The sequence below is a fragment of the Ailuropoda melanoleuca genome, chromosome 19 (genome assembly GCF_002007445.2).
Source record: "Ailuropoda melanoleuca isolate Jingjing chromosome 19, ASM200744v2, whole genome shotgun sequence".
Lineage (NCBI taxonomy): Eukaryota > Metazoa > Chordata > Mammalia > Carnivora > Ursidae > Ailuropoda > Ailuropoda melanoleuca.
Window position 1 is genome coordinate 858371 of NC_048236.1, and position 13547 is coordinate 871917.

General features: G+C 52.7%; 2 protein-coding genes across 5 annotated transcripts in view; one reads left to right on the plus strand and one right to left on the minus strand.

Annotated features, from left to right (window-relative positions):
* The first annotated feature begins 104 nt into the window (after nt 1-104).
* On the plus strand, nt 105-10469 carry BYSL (bystin like). The gene is made up of 7 exons (XM_002914488.4): nt 105-536; nt 3382-3544; nt 5901-6039; nt 6367-6500; nt 7064-7224; nt 7387-7489; nt 8010-10469. Exons 1-7 carry the CDS (start codon nt 269-271, stop codon nt 8353-8355), a joined length of 1314 nt encoding a protein of 437 aa, XP_002914534.1. The 5' UTR covers nt 105-268; the 3' UTR covers nt 8356-10469.
* Nucleotides 10470-10803: 334 nt separating this feature from the next.
* Nucleotides 10804-13547, minus strand: part of CCND3 (cyclin D3) — an 88416-nt gene continuing 85672 nt past the window's right edge. For all 4 annotated transcript variants that reach the window (XM_011218775.3, XM_011218776.3, XM_002914487.4 and 1 more), the window contains 3 exons: nt 13267-13426; nt 12502-12638; nt 10804-11994 (listed from right to left, as the gene is read on the minus strand). In XM_011218775.3, coding sequence (XP_011217077.1) covers nt 11827-11994; nt 12502-12638; nt 13267-13426 — 465 coding nt within the window. In that variant the 3' untranslated portion in view covers nt 10804-11826. The remainder of the gene's footprint in view (nt 11995-12501; nt 12639-13266; nt 13427-13547) is intronic.

Sequence of the window (13547 nt, forward strand, 5' to 3'; positions counted from 1 at the left end):
CTGCCACCACTTAGAGAAGCCAACGTTAAATCCAATGAGTTTATTCGGGAGTCCAGCTCCAGGACCCGTGAGCTCTTTTAGGGTGTGAGGCGGCGCTGATGGCACTCCTGGCCTCCGAACGCTCGGAGGCGCTGTAATCCCGGGGCGGGGGGGGGGGTTGCCTCCTGGGACGTGGGAGTTAACTGCGCAAGCGCACTCAAGGCTTTTCGTCCATTTCCCCCGCCTCCGTCCCCACGTGTGAATCTTCCCGGCAAAGTTTTGGAGGAAAATGCCCAAATTCAAGGCGGCTCGCGGAGCTGCGGGTCAGGAAAAACATGCGCCTCTGGCTGAGCAGATCTTGGCTGGGGACGCAGTGCGGGCAGGATCCCGAGAAAAGCGGCGGGGTCGTGGGACCAGAGAAGAGGAGGAAGAGTATGTGGGGCCCCGGCTGACCCGACGGATCCTACAGCAAGCACGGCAGCAGCAGGAGGAACTCGAGACCGAACATGGGACTGGGGACAAGCCCGCAGCGCCACGCGAGCGCACCACGCGGCTGGGTAAGTGGTGAGGGATGAGTGCCAGGAAGAGGGTGATTAGTTGGGGCGGGGGAGGGGGAGACTTGACGGCCAAAAGGAATTTGGCGGGGGAATCGTTTGGAATCAAGAAAATCAAATCAAATAAATAAGGGGTCCGCATTACACCTTTGCAAAGGTAATGAAATGGGAGACCCAGCTCTGGAGCAGATTTCGGGTGGTCAGAGCCCTCTCCGCCTACTTGTAATTTCAGATACTCGCTTCTAGGCACCCCCTAAGTTAGACCAACAGGAAGTAGTTGCTGACGTCACTGAGCGTTCCTAACATTTTTCCATTTGTTCTATACGTTCTTGGCGGTTGTCTAGTCTGCGCTTTGCGCTGCGCTAGGAATTTAGATGCTTTGGGTAAAGAAGGAAACAAGATAGCCATGTGCCTGACTTCAGGATTACAGTTTAGCCCAAGAAAGAGACAATTAAATTGATGATTAGAATAATATATTTCATGATAAAGTATAGTTTCTTTTATAACAATAGCATTATTTTGGGGGGTCAGGCTTCCCAGACTGCATGACCTTTGTGCTGAAACCTGAGAAACAAGTGGAGAGTGCTCTTAGCAGAAAGAATGATATTGTTTAGGTGCTCAAGAGGGAGAGACAAATTTAAAGATGGTCAGTGTTACTAGGGTAGAAGTGTTGACCTCTGAGTTGCGTGATCCATTTCTCAGATCTCATCTTTTGTTTGTCCTGAGAGCAGTGTTTGACACAATCGAACACTGGCCTCCTGGCTTCAGTATCTTTACTTGGCTTCTGAGCCATCACATTCCTGTTTTACTGCTCCCTCACCTCTCAGTATCTTTTGCTGCTTCCTCTTCTGTCCCCAGCCTCTTATTGATGTGCCACAAGGTTCAATTCTTGCACCACTTCTCTTCATGTCACTTCTCTGGTGCTGTTAACAGTTTCATGCTTTAAGGCCATCTACTTGGTGACTGCTTCCAACTTTGTATTCTTGCCCTGATCTCTTCCATGAAAATCAGGTTCTTTTATTTCAGCTGCCTATTTGACATCTCCCATTTGCAGTCTAATAGGCATCTCAAATTTAATGTGACCAATACAGAAATCCTGATCTTCTCGCCAAACCTACTCCTCCCACTGCCCTCATCTCAGTAAATAGGATGATATCCTTCCATTTGCTCAAGATAGAAACTTTGGACTCCTCTCTTTCTTATTCCACATCTGATCTGTTAGGAAATCCTGTTGACTCTACCTTCAAAATAGATCCAGAGTCAGACCACTTCTCATCGCCTTGGAACACGGTCCGGTTTGAGCCACCATAATCTCTCACCTGGATTATTGTAGTAGCTTCCTGATTAGTATCCCATCGCCCTTACAGTCCACTCACAACAGCTGGAGGACTTCAAAGCCCTACACGATCTGCCCCTGTTGTTAATCTGACCTCTTCTACTGCTTGCTCCTTGTCCTCTTCATCCGTACAGGCTTTATTGTTCCTTAAACATAGTAAGGTAGGGCTTTTGCCCTCATTATTCCTTTTGTCTTCATACCATTGTGGGTTTATTCCCCCGATTCTTCATCTTCTCAGAGGCCTACCCTGGCCACTCCATTATTAAAAATGGAAGTACCTGGGGGCGCCTGGGTGGCTCAGTCGGTTAAGCATCGGACTTCTGCTCAGGTCCTGAGATTGAGTCCAGCATTGGGCTCTGTGCTCAGCAGGGAGTCTGCTTGTCCCTCTCTCTCTTTCCCAAATGAATAAAATTCTTTAAAACAAAGAGAAAAAAGCCCACACTTCCTCTCTTCTTAATGAACTGTTTATGTGGAACATTTTATTTTTCTGCTTGGATTATTACATCCCTTTCCAGATGCCCTGCCAGCTGTAGACTTCCAATAATCAGTTATAGAAATGGATTGTGCCAGGGGTGCCTGGGTGGCTCATTCAGTTAAGTGTCTGACTTTGGCTTAGGTCATGATCTCAGGGTCCTGGAATTGAGCCTCTTGGGGCATCTGGCTCTGCATTCAGCGGGGAGTCCGCTTCTCCCTTTCCTTCTCGCTCTGCCCCTGCCCTTGTTTGTGCTCGTGTGCATGCGCGCGCACATGTGCACACACTTTCTCTCAAATAAATAAGTTCTAAAAGGGGAGCGAGGGTTGTTCCATTGAAATCTGAACTCTGTTGCCTGACCTCAAGGCCCTCCACGGTCTAGCTTTACTTTACCCATGTAGCCTTATTTCTTGCTACTGTCTATTAGATACTCTTGTAAGCAGCCTTTCCTGCCAGTGTTGTTACCCATGTCTGGAGCACACTGCTGCAGCTTGCATGCTGCCTGTCCAGAGTCTGACCATCCTCTGCTCTCGTGACCTTTTACGTGCCTGTGGTATACACTGCCTCTGCTGCTCACTTTGGCATAAGAGGAAGCCCTACAATGTGTATAGAACAGAGGTGAAGAATGCGTAAACGCAGACTACCTGCCTTAGGCAAGTTACCTGACTTCCCTGTGCTTCAGAGTCCCCATCTGAATCTGGGTGGAATAGTAGTACCTACTTCTTGGTGTTAAGAAAATTAGGTTCAGTGTTTACCACAGCTCCTGCTGTATAACCAAGTGTGGTGTATTAACTGTTATTCACTGGAATCGCTGTCTCCTTGACTCACATTTGTACATTTTGTTTCTCAAGCAAGATTGAGAACAGGAAGCCCCTGGGAACTGGAAGACGGTGGGTGCTTCGTTGTTTTCGCTGCACCCATCTGTATCTGTTCCAAGTCCACATGAGGCCTGTACTGTGCATGATGGGTAAAGCTGAATTGACCTCTATGTCTATCACCCATGGCTTGCCTTTGCTCATCCATTTCATCTCCTCTTCTAGGTCCAGGAGTCCCGCAGGCTGGATCAGATGATGAGGACGAGGAGTGGCCCACCCTGGAGAAGGCTGCCACGATGATGGGGGGAGACCATCATGCGGAGGTGGTCGTGGACCCTGAGGATGAGCGTGCCATTGAGATGTTCATGAACAGGAACCCTCCTGCTCGGTAGGGCTGGCATGGCCGGGGCTGTGGGATGTCCCGGTGGCAGCTTTCTCCAGGGAAGCATACACCCTGGCAGTTCTGGTTCCCTGCTTTTGGGAAGGGCCTGAGCATAGCTAGTTGTGGGGGAACTAACTTGGCAAAATGGGCCCATCCTCAGCGGGAATGACCCAGACCTCCTGCCCATCTGTCCACCTGTTGTAAAACTGCATGGGGAAACAGCTCCCAGGCCTTTTTTCATGCCTCCAGGGCGATCCATCCCATTGGATTTGGTTTTGGTCTGCTCAGTTTTCTTAGTGCTAATCTCGATTTCCTTGGCCAGGTCTCTTTCATAATCTCAACTTCATTTTGGCCAGGGCTTCTCAGCCTCGGCCCGACTGGCATTCTGAGTTGGAGAATTCTCTTTCTTCTTTTTTTTTTTTTTTTTTTAAAGATTTTTTTTTTTTATTCGACAGAGATAGAGACAGCCAGCGAGAGAGGGAACACAAGCAGGGGGAGTGGGAGAGGAAGAAGCAGGCTCCCAGCGGAGGAGCCTGATGTGGGACTCGATCCCATAACGTCGGGATCACACCCTGAGCTGAAGGGTGTGATCTTAACCACTGTGCCACCCAGGCGCCCCTGGAGAATTCTCTTTGTGATGGAGGCTGTGGGGAGTGTTTAGTAGCATGCCTGACTTTACTCACTGGATACCAGTAGTGATCTTTCCCCCAATTGTGACAGCCAAACAATGTCTCCAGACTGCCGCGTGTTCCCTGGTGGGCAGTCGCCCCTGGTTAGAAGCATGGTGTATTGCCACGTATCCTAAATGGCAGTTCCAGAGCGTGCGGGCGTTGAAGGTCCTTCTACCAAACTCTTAAGCCTGTAGCTTGTGACCCAGGGGAAGGGGAGTCTCGGATAAAAGGCCCTCAACCAGTTCATTCTGACCCTGTGATACTTACATGACACTGTCCTAGTTCTTAGGCTTTTGGGAGCTAATGCATCTGTCATTGCTGATAAGACTGAGAGATGAGACAGGGAGCTGAAGAAGTTCCGTGGTCGCTTATTTGAGAGCACAGAGGGAGGAAATGAGCCCTTTGCCCACACTGATGCCCGGCAGCTGACGTAGACAGCACAAAGTGTGTCCTGGGTGGGTGTGCTCGTCCTGCCAGAGAGCCCTTCGGGTTCTCACTCAGCGCCTCCGAACTCCTTTGTAACACAGCGTTCTGACAGGATTGGCTGGGTGATTTTATTGCTTGCGGCTACCGAAAACAGGGGCTGCTGACAGTCTTGAGAAATGACACCTGGGACCTTCTGAAAGCAAACCCAGCCCCACGTGAACTCAGTGGTCAGAGGCCTGTGCAGTTGGGGGGCACATGATAGTATCCTGTCAAGTACCTGAACTTTAGAACGTGAAAGACCAGGGTTTCATTCCCACCAAGGCTGTGAGACCTTGGGGGAGTTATTGACCTCTGTGGGTATCAGTTCCTGTGTCTGAATAAGGGCAGTCATGACACCTCTACAAGATGTCGTGCAGCCTGTGTGAGATAACATCTGCAAGGCCCTGCCTCAGTGCCTGGTGTTGAGAAAACAGGAGGTGTTTTCAATATACTTCAGCAGCCTCGGAAGACACATGATACCAAAGCACAATGCGACAGTAATTCTGAACCGTCATAATATGGTTATGTTGATAGGCTGTGTGTGTAAGAAACCTGAGAAGAATCTCATTAATCTTAGAAATCTTTCCATAAATTTTAATAAATGAAATTGGGGGGAAGTTTGTGTCATAGTCTCTCCTTAATGGCCCCCCACTACTTGAAATCTTGGAAGATAACTGAGATGTGTCTGGCGCTCTGGAGAGGTCACACTAGGACTTTGTAACAGGAGAGCCCTCCGCATGTTGCCAGCACATGATAGATGGGTTTGAGACAGGCAATGCGTACTGCACACTTGTTGTGTTCTAATAGTTCCAAGTAGTGTACAAACATTAACTCCTGTAATCCTCATGCTAACTTTATGAGTTAGGTCCTGTTATTATCCCTGTCTCACAGATGAGGAAACTGAGGCATAGAGAGGCCAAGCAGTATGCCCAGGGTCCTACAGGGAAAGGAGAAGCCGGGATCTGTACCCAGGCTGAATGACTGCAGGGTCCAGGTTCATCAGCTCCCTACAGCTGTCAGCTTTGTCCCAGGCTGAATGACTTTCAGGTCCTCTGCACCCTGCAGGGATTCTGTGGTGGGTGGTAGGGCCCAGGGAGACTGGGGCCACCCATCCCAGTGGGATCACGGGTGTACTGGAGCTCACAAGGGGCTGTGTGGGCTGTCTGGAGTTTCCTGGACTGACGACAGCCCTCTCTCCTTCCCTCCCGCACCTCCCTTACTCGTAGACGTACGCTGGCTGACATCATCATGGAGAAGCTGACCGAGAAGCAGACGGAAGTTGAGACGGTTATGTCAGAGGTGTCAGGCTTTCCCATGCCCCAGCTGGACCCCCGGGTTCTGGAGGTCTACAGAGGAGTCCGGGAGGTAAGAGCTGAGAGGAGAACCATGATGGCGTACCCTCCCTGGGGCTGTGGGCTCCCACCTAAGGTTTTTTCTTCCCACACAAATGAGGCATGGGGGTCAAGAGCAGACTTAAGAGCCCGAGTGTGTGCGTTCAGATTCCTACTCTGCACTTGGTGGCCTTGGGGAAGGTTCCTTAACCCTGGAAAACGAGGGTGCTGAGAGCACATCCTTACAGGGTTATTGTGAGGATGAAGTGAGCTAAGCCGTGAAAACCACACCGGCGGCCCGGGCTCAGGGCACTCAGCTTCCGTGTCCTTGGCAGTGCTGATTCTGTGCCCTCGTCCCCAGGTGTTATCCAAGTACCGCAGTGGGAAGCTGCCCAAGGCCTTCAAGATCATTCCTGCGCTCTCCAACTGGGAGCAGATCCTCTATGTAACGGAGCCCGAGGCCTGGACTGCAGCGGCTATGTACCAAGCCACAAGGTAGAGTAGAGGGAGTTTAGGTAGGGGCAGGGCCAGGGGCTGGGGGTTGGGCTTTCTCTGCCATCGTCATTTCATTTTTCGTCTTGCCCCAGAGCTCTAGCTTGTGCTTCCTTGGATAACTGTTTCTCCGGCTCTCCTGTTTCATATCTCGGGCCCAGGACCCTGTTGCGACCACTGTGATAAGTTTCCAGAAGCGGGGCTCAGAACTACTGGGGGATAAGCCCTAGTGTGTCAGAGGGGCCTCCGAAGTCTGTGTCTCCCCGGGCACGCTCAGGTCCCTCGTGACAGCAGGTAGAGAGAGCCCGTGTTGGGGACAGAAGGGGGATAGTGGAGAGCTCTGGTTCTCCCGAAGAGAGTGGTCACTCTGTTTGGGTGCACCTTGTAGCCCCTCCTGCGCCCTCTCTCATCCGACTCGGGGGTCAGGTGCACACAGCTCACTCCCACACACCCCTCCCATCTCTCGTGTGCACCATCCCTGGTGATATTTTAAGTGCCAGCACCAAGCTGTCGAGTGACCTGGGGTCTCCCCCATATCCTTCCCCCCACCCCAAATAAAACCCTAGGATTTTCGCCTCTAACCTCAAGGAGCGCATGGCTCAGCGCTTCTACAACCTCGTCCTGCTTCCCCGGGTACGAGACGACATCGCTGAGTACAAACGACTCAACTTCCACCTGTACATGGCACTCAAAAAGGCCCTGTTCAAGCCTGGAGCCTGGTTTAAAGGTGGGAACCCAGGAGGCAGCTGGGGAGGGCCCGGAGCTCCTGCAGGTGAAAGCAGCAAGCCTGATTGGGGAGCTGATTGTGTCTCGGGTAGGTGGGAACCCGCTGTAACACCTTTTTCTTTCACCCTGGACGCAAAGTGACTGCCCCTCTGACCCTCCGCAGGGATTCTGATCCCACTGTGCGAGTCGGGCACCTGCACCCTCCGGGAAGCCATCATCGTGGGTAGCATCATCACCAAATGCTCCATCCCGGTGTTGCACTCCAGGTAGTGTTGGTGGGGGGTGGGGACAATTAGACAGGAGATACCCAACTAGGAGAATCCCAGGGTTGGGGCGGACAGAGTGGAGAGGGAGCTAGAACAGCCCTGGGTCTGTGGCTTGTTGAAGCTCCCGGGCGTGTTGGTGTTCTGCTAGAATGCAAGTGCCCCCCAAAGAGGAGCCCAGTGCCTGGCGCCTTGCAGGTGGTCAGTAAATAGTTGAATGAATGAGGAACATGGGAAGAAAGCGTGGTAGGGGTGGCAATCTTCAGATGCTTGAATCTATTCTAGCCAGATACTGAGAAGAGCAGCTGAGCGAGACGTAGGGCGTAGGGATTTGGGGTGAGTCTGCACAGAGCTGGTAATTGGAGCCGAGGGGGTGTCCAGCGGGGGAGGTGAGAAGGCCTGAGATGGCCCCCTTAGGACTAGCACAGCCCAGGGGCCCGCCGAGGAGGAGAGGGGACTGAGGGACAGGAGAGGGCGGATCTGCCCTCCAGCATCTCCCCCACGGCTAACCCTTGCCCACCAGCGCGGCCATGCTGAAAATTGCCGAGATGGAGTACAGCGGGGCCAACAGCATCTTCCTGCGCCTGTTGCTGGATAAGAAGTACGCACTGCCCTATCGCGTGCTGGACGCCCTGGTCTTCCACTTCCTGGGCTTCCGGACGGAGAGGCGTGAGCTGCCTGTGCTCTGGCACCAGTGCCTCCTGACTTTGGTGCAGCGCTACAAGGCCGACCTGGCCACAGAGCAGAAGGAGGCCCTCATGGAATTGCTTCGGCTGCAGCCCCACGCGCAGCTGTCCCCCGAGATCAGGCGTGAGCTTCAGAGCGCGGTGCCCCGAGATGTGGAAGATGTGCCTGGCACCATGGAGTGAGGACAGTGATTTACCCTGGTCTGAGGGACATGAGAGGACACCAGGATTCCCTGTTGGTGACACAGAGCTTTTACAGCTGAAGTCTCCAGATCTGGACAGTGTGAGAGTGACTCCTGACACCTGACAGGGAGGACTGGAGGGTTTGGCCAGCTCCCTCTTCCATTCTAGGTCTTCATCCCTACTCAGTTCTGAGACCCGATTTGAGGTGCCCCACGCCAGCGTTCCCACTCCCTGGCTGGGCATGGAATAGGTTCTTTGTCTCAGGCTGTTTTCACGTCACTGGGATGCGGATAAAAACCAAAGGCAGGTATTTATTGAACTTCTGTGTTTTAATGTGATCAATGGAGAACTTTTTGCTTTCCCTCTTTAGCTGGAGGGAAGCTCTTCCCTCCCTGTTCCTATCCAGTAGAAGATTTTTTTTTATTTCCTTTAAGATTTTATTTATTTAACAGAAAGAGAGAGAGAGCAAGAGCGGGAACACAAGCAAGGGGAGTGGGAGAGGGAGAATCAGGCTCCCCACTGAGCAGGGAGCCCGATGCAGGGCTCAATCCCAGGACCCCGGGATCATGACCCGAGCCGAAGGCAGATGCTTAACGACTGAGCCACCCAAGCGTCCCTACGGATGGGTTCTAAACAGTTCACAGAGGATACTTCCCACCCCCCCTTCACCTTCTCCAGTTTGTGTCTCCAGGTAGAGCCTTCACAGAGGCAGAGGCTACTTTGGGGGAATGCCGTCGACCAGGAAGTGGTTCCAAAGACGGTCCTGTCTCAGCTGTGGGTGGACTGCCGTGGGAGAAAGGCCCTGAACTGGAGCTAGAGTGAATAATACGGTCAGGTCCCGGGATGAGTAGATCCGGAGTCACCCCCAGACAGGTTCCCTTTCTTGGCTACTTAAAGCTTTAGACCAGGGATTGGCAAACTATAGAGTCATAGGCCGGTTTCCTTTCAGTCCATGAGCTAATCATGATTTTTACATTTTTTTAAATGATCAGGGAAAAAATTAACAGTATTTTGTGATAGGTGAAAATTACATGAAATTCAGATTTCAGTGTCCACAAGTAAAGTTGTTTTGGGACACAGCCATGCCTATTTGGTTTTTATGGGTGCTTTCATGCTACCGCAGCAGAGTTGAGTAAGGTTGGACCTTGAAGAGTGCAGGGTTAAGGGCGCCAACCCCCTCATGTAGCCAAAAATCTGTGTGTAAAACTTTTGACTCCCCAAACATAACTACCACTAGCCTCCTGTTGACCAGAATCCGCCTTACTGATAACATGAGCCGTCAGCTAACACGTTTGGTAGGTTAGATGTCATATGTACAGTATTCCTACAGTAAAGTAAGCCAGAGAAAAGGAAATGTTAAGGAAATTGTGAGAGAAAATACATTTACAGTACTGTACTGCTTATGAATACCCAGGTTTATACATCTATTGAAAAAAATCTGCATGTAAGTGGACCTGCCCAGTTCAGTCCAATGTTGTTTAAGGGTCAGCTGTACAGTCCTTCCAGAACCCTTCCTGTTTGCATTTGGTGAATTCGTTCCAACCCAGTTAATGTATTTAGAGAGAAATTGATCACGAATTTCGCATTTATCTGCAGTTGTGTCTTTGAGAAACACTTCATGAAAACTGCCCAGGGGCGCCTGGGTGGCACAGCGGTTAGGCGTCTGCCTTCAGCTCAGGGCGTGATCCCGGTGTTATGGGATCGAGCCCCACATCAGGCTCCTCCGCTGTGAGCCTGCTTCTTCCTCTCCCACTCCCCCTGCTTGTGTTCCCTCTCTCGCTGGCTGTCTCTGTCTCTGTCAAATGGATGGATAAAATCTTTAAAAAAAGAAAAGAAAACTGCCCAGCTGAGGCAAGCCAGACACTACAGAATGCACAGGCTTCAGTCACCAGCGCTACCTCAGTTTACCTTGTGTGGAGAAGCACACCCACATCTGGTGTCATAGCTTGCCTTGCACAGCCCTCTGACCTCTGCTTCCACAACACACACACACACACACACACACACACACACACACACACACACGTACTTCAGGTCTTTTTCAAGATAAAGGGCCATATTGTAGTGTATATGTTTCTTAACTATTTAAAGTAAAAACTAGGCTGTCCACTTCATTTCCTTCTTAAAAATGTGTCACTCATTAAGTTTTTGAGTATTGTGCCTCAAGCCTGTTTTCCCATGAGCCCTGTGGTTTTTATTATGCAATTTTGCATGGTGCAGTAAGTTTTAGGAATGCGTATGTCCCACTGTAATGCAGAACTGACTATATCTGGGGCAGAAACCAAATGGCCCACAGAGCCTAAAATATTTACTCTCTGGCCCTTTACAGAAATGGCTTGTGATGCCCCCTGCATCATGACCCTTAACTTCTGCCCTGCTTATTACATTGCGCATTCTAGGAACAGCTTTTCCCCATACCACCATCCAACCCAAGAAGCCAAAGCCAGGTTTATTCCAGAATCTTTATTAAAGTAGCATGATGGTCCTGGGCCACCAGCCTGGACCTTGTGGCCTTAGGAAAGACCCGTGTCAACAGGGCTTGCCTCCCTCTCCAGACAGGGGCTCAGTCACCTCCAGTTTATCCCTGCTCCATCCCTCACCCCCAGAGGATGGGGCAGAGGGCCAGAGGGAGAGGAGGGCATGGCCCCACCCCAGGCTGTAGCAGCTCCTCGGCCACAGAGATCCTCTAACCAGTAGCAGAGGGAAGGGATGCAGCAACCACCAGGGTTACCACCACTTGTGGGGAAAATGGGCCCCACCACACCCTCTTACAGTTGTCCTCAAAACAATTAATAAATTAAAACCACCTCTTCCTTCAGCACTGACCCCCCTCAATCACACAGGAGAAGCTGAGCGGAAAGCAAAGCAAGGAGGAATTGGTTGGTTCTGCCCCTCCGACAGAGGCCTGGGCCCGCCCTCTGGGAGCAGCTGTGAGCATGGATATGCAGGGGCCTCCAAAGTGTGTCAGGAGGAGCTGTCCAGACTGTTTCCCCTCACACGTGTCCTATCAGAATATCCAGAACTTCTTCAGAAAGACCCCAGTCCAAATGCAAGAACTCTGGAAGGTGCGGCACCTTTACAAGGCACTGGGGGCATGTTGGCATCTGAGAACATGAAAGCCCAGAGATAAGGGGGCCTCAGAGGAATGCTGGTACATGTATTTTACCTACTTCAATTTCATTTCTGACCAGCCTGGCCCACCGCCAGCTAGGATCAGGGAAGGAGCAGGGCTGGTCAGATGCAGAGGAAAGGAGGAGCCTGGCTGGCCACCCAAACATGGCTGGCCAGGCCCCTTAGTGCACACTGCAGGGATAGGTAGGGCCTGACCCCTTTGGCTTTGCAAGGGGCCAATAGGAAGGAGCCCCCTCAGGCTTCAGATGTGGCATGGTTCATTCCCGCAGGCAGGGAGGGGGTGGGTGGCAGTGTCCCCTCCTCTGCTGCCAGTGGCCACTGGAGGGGGCCTCTCCGGGGCTACAGATGGATGGCTGTGACATCTGTGGGAGTGCTGGTCTGGCTGGGCCCCTGGCTACTGGAGCCCCTGGGGGCTTTGGGCGCCGGGCTAGGCGAGGGCTGGGCGGCTTCTCTGAGGCTCTCCCTGAGTGCAGCTTCGATCTGCTCCTGACAGGCCCGCAGGCAGTCCTGCAAACGGGAACAGTGAGGAGTGACTGCTGGGTGGGATGGCAGAAGGTCCCCTTTGGGACTAAGGGTCAGTTTCCCCACGGCCCACAGCATCTGGCGGCAGGTGCAGGAGAAGGACACCTTCCAGCACACAGGGAAGTCTGGGGAGGTTAGGCCACAGCCCAGCCCCAGGAATCAGCCTTCAGTTCTAAGAAACTGGCAAGAGGATGTGGCAAGGGGGTGTGAGAGCAGCCCTGCATGTGACAACAGATCCTCCACCCCCACCCCTGCACACCATTTGGCAGAAAAAGGGCACCCAGCGACAGTGCCCTTTAACCCACCCAAGACACCTGCTCTTCCCCAGACCAAGGCAGGAGGTAAAAGGCCACAGAAGCCCCAAGGGTGGGGCACCTGAAACCCTGAGCGGGGACTAGGTTAGGGATGCACACCTCCCTCTGCTGGAGGCTCCAGGAACAGCGCTGCTTCGGGAACTGCTGATGGGGAGCAGTCCCGGGGCCCTGCACTCACCACCTCAGTGCCTGTGATCCCTGCCAGCAGCTCCGTGAGTTCGTCCCCGGATGTGGAACACGCACCGAGGCCTTGCACTGCTGCCCCAATGCTGCCCGTGGCGATCATGGATGGCGGGTACATGGCAAAGGTGTAATCTTGGAAAGAGGGAGAGGGAGGCTTGAGGCAAAGGCTTAGCGTGGACTTCCTATGACTCAGAAAAGTGTCAGGCAGCGCGAAGAGAGCAAGAAACGCCCTGCAGTGAGTGCTGGGAGAGCAGCAAGGGAGGAGGGCAGGAAAGGGCCTCTCTCCTAGGGAGCACCAGGGTGGACAGCAAACCCCCAGGTCCATCAGGCCCAGGGTGGCTGGTAAGTGAGCCTGATCAGGGACGGGGTGGGGTGAGGGGGGGGTGGATAAATGAGTTTCTTCCTGGTGTGGCAACAAAACCAGGGTCAAGAAGACCTTGGTTCTGCTCCCAGCTTCATCGCTATGAGACCTTGAGGAAGTCACNGCGCGGCGGGGGGGGGGGGGGGGGGGGGGGGCGGGGGGGGGGGGGGGGGGGGGGGGGGGGGGGGGGGGGGGGGGGGGGGGGGGGGGGGGGGGGGGGTGTCTCTCAAATCCCATACAGCTCCGACTATGTTCTGCCTTTTCTGAGCCCCCAGTCTCAGAGGGGAAAGAATATTCACATATTTTGAGAGGAGTATAAACCACAATCCAGTTCCATGCCACCCTTCCAAGTCTTTGGATTTTCCTCATTTGGCAAAAAATGCGTCTAAGGGCTCTTACCTGTAGCACAGAGGGCCAAAAAGGTCTGGGCATGTTTTTTGACCAAAGCTTGTCGGTCACGGGGCAGAGAGAGCCGGTGCAGAATCAGGGCCAGGAAATCATGGGCAATCACAGCAGCCAGGTCCCACTTGAGCTTCCCCAGGACCAGCACCTCCCAGTCCTGGAGGGTGGGAAAGAGGGTGGAGTCAGTGGCTGAGGAGGGAAGGGCAGGCAGTAAAGCAGAAGTCTCACAGGGAAGGAAGCCCATCAAACTTGAAGGTCAAGACCCCAGTTCTGCTTCT

Coding starts and splice junctions, on each gene's coding strand:
- BYSL (XM_002914488.4), top strand. CDS start 269: ATGCCCAAATTCAAGGCGGCTCGCGGAGCTGCGGGTCAGGAAAAACAT. Junction 3,545..5,900: donor AACAGGAACCCTCCTGCTCG/GTAGGGCTGGCA, acceptor CCTTACTCGTAG/ACGTACGCTGGCTGACATCA. Junction 7,490..8,009: donor ATCCCGGTGTTGCACTCCAG/GTAGTGTTGGTG, acceptor CTTGCCCACCAG/CGCGGCCATGCTGAAAATTG.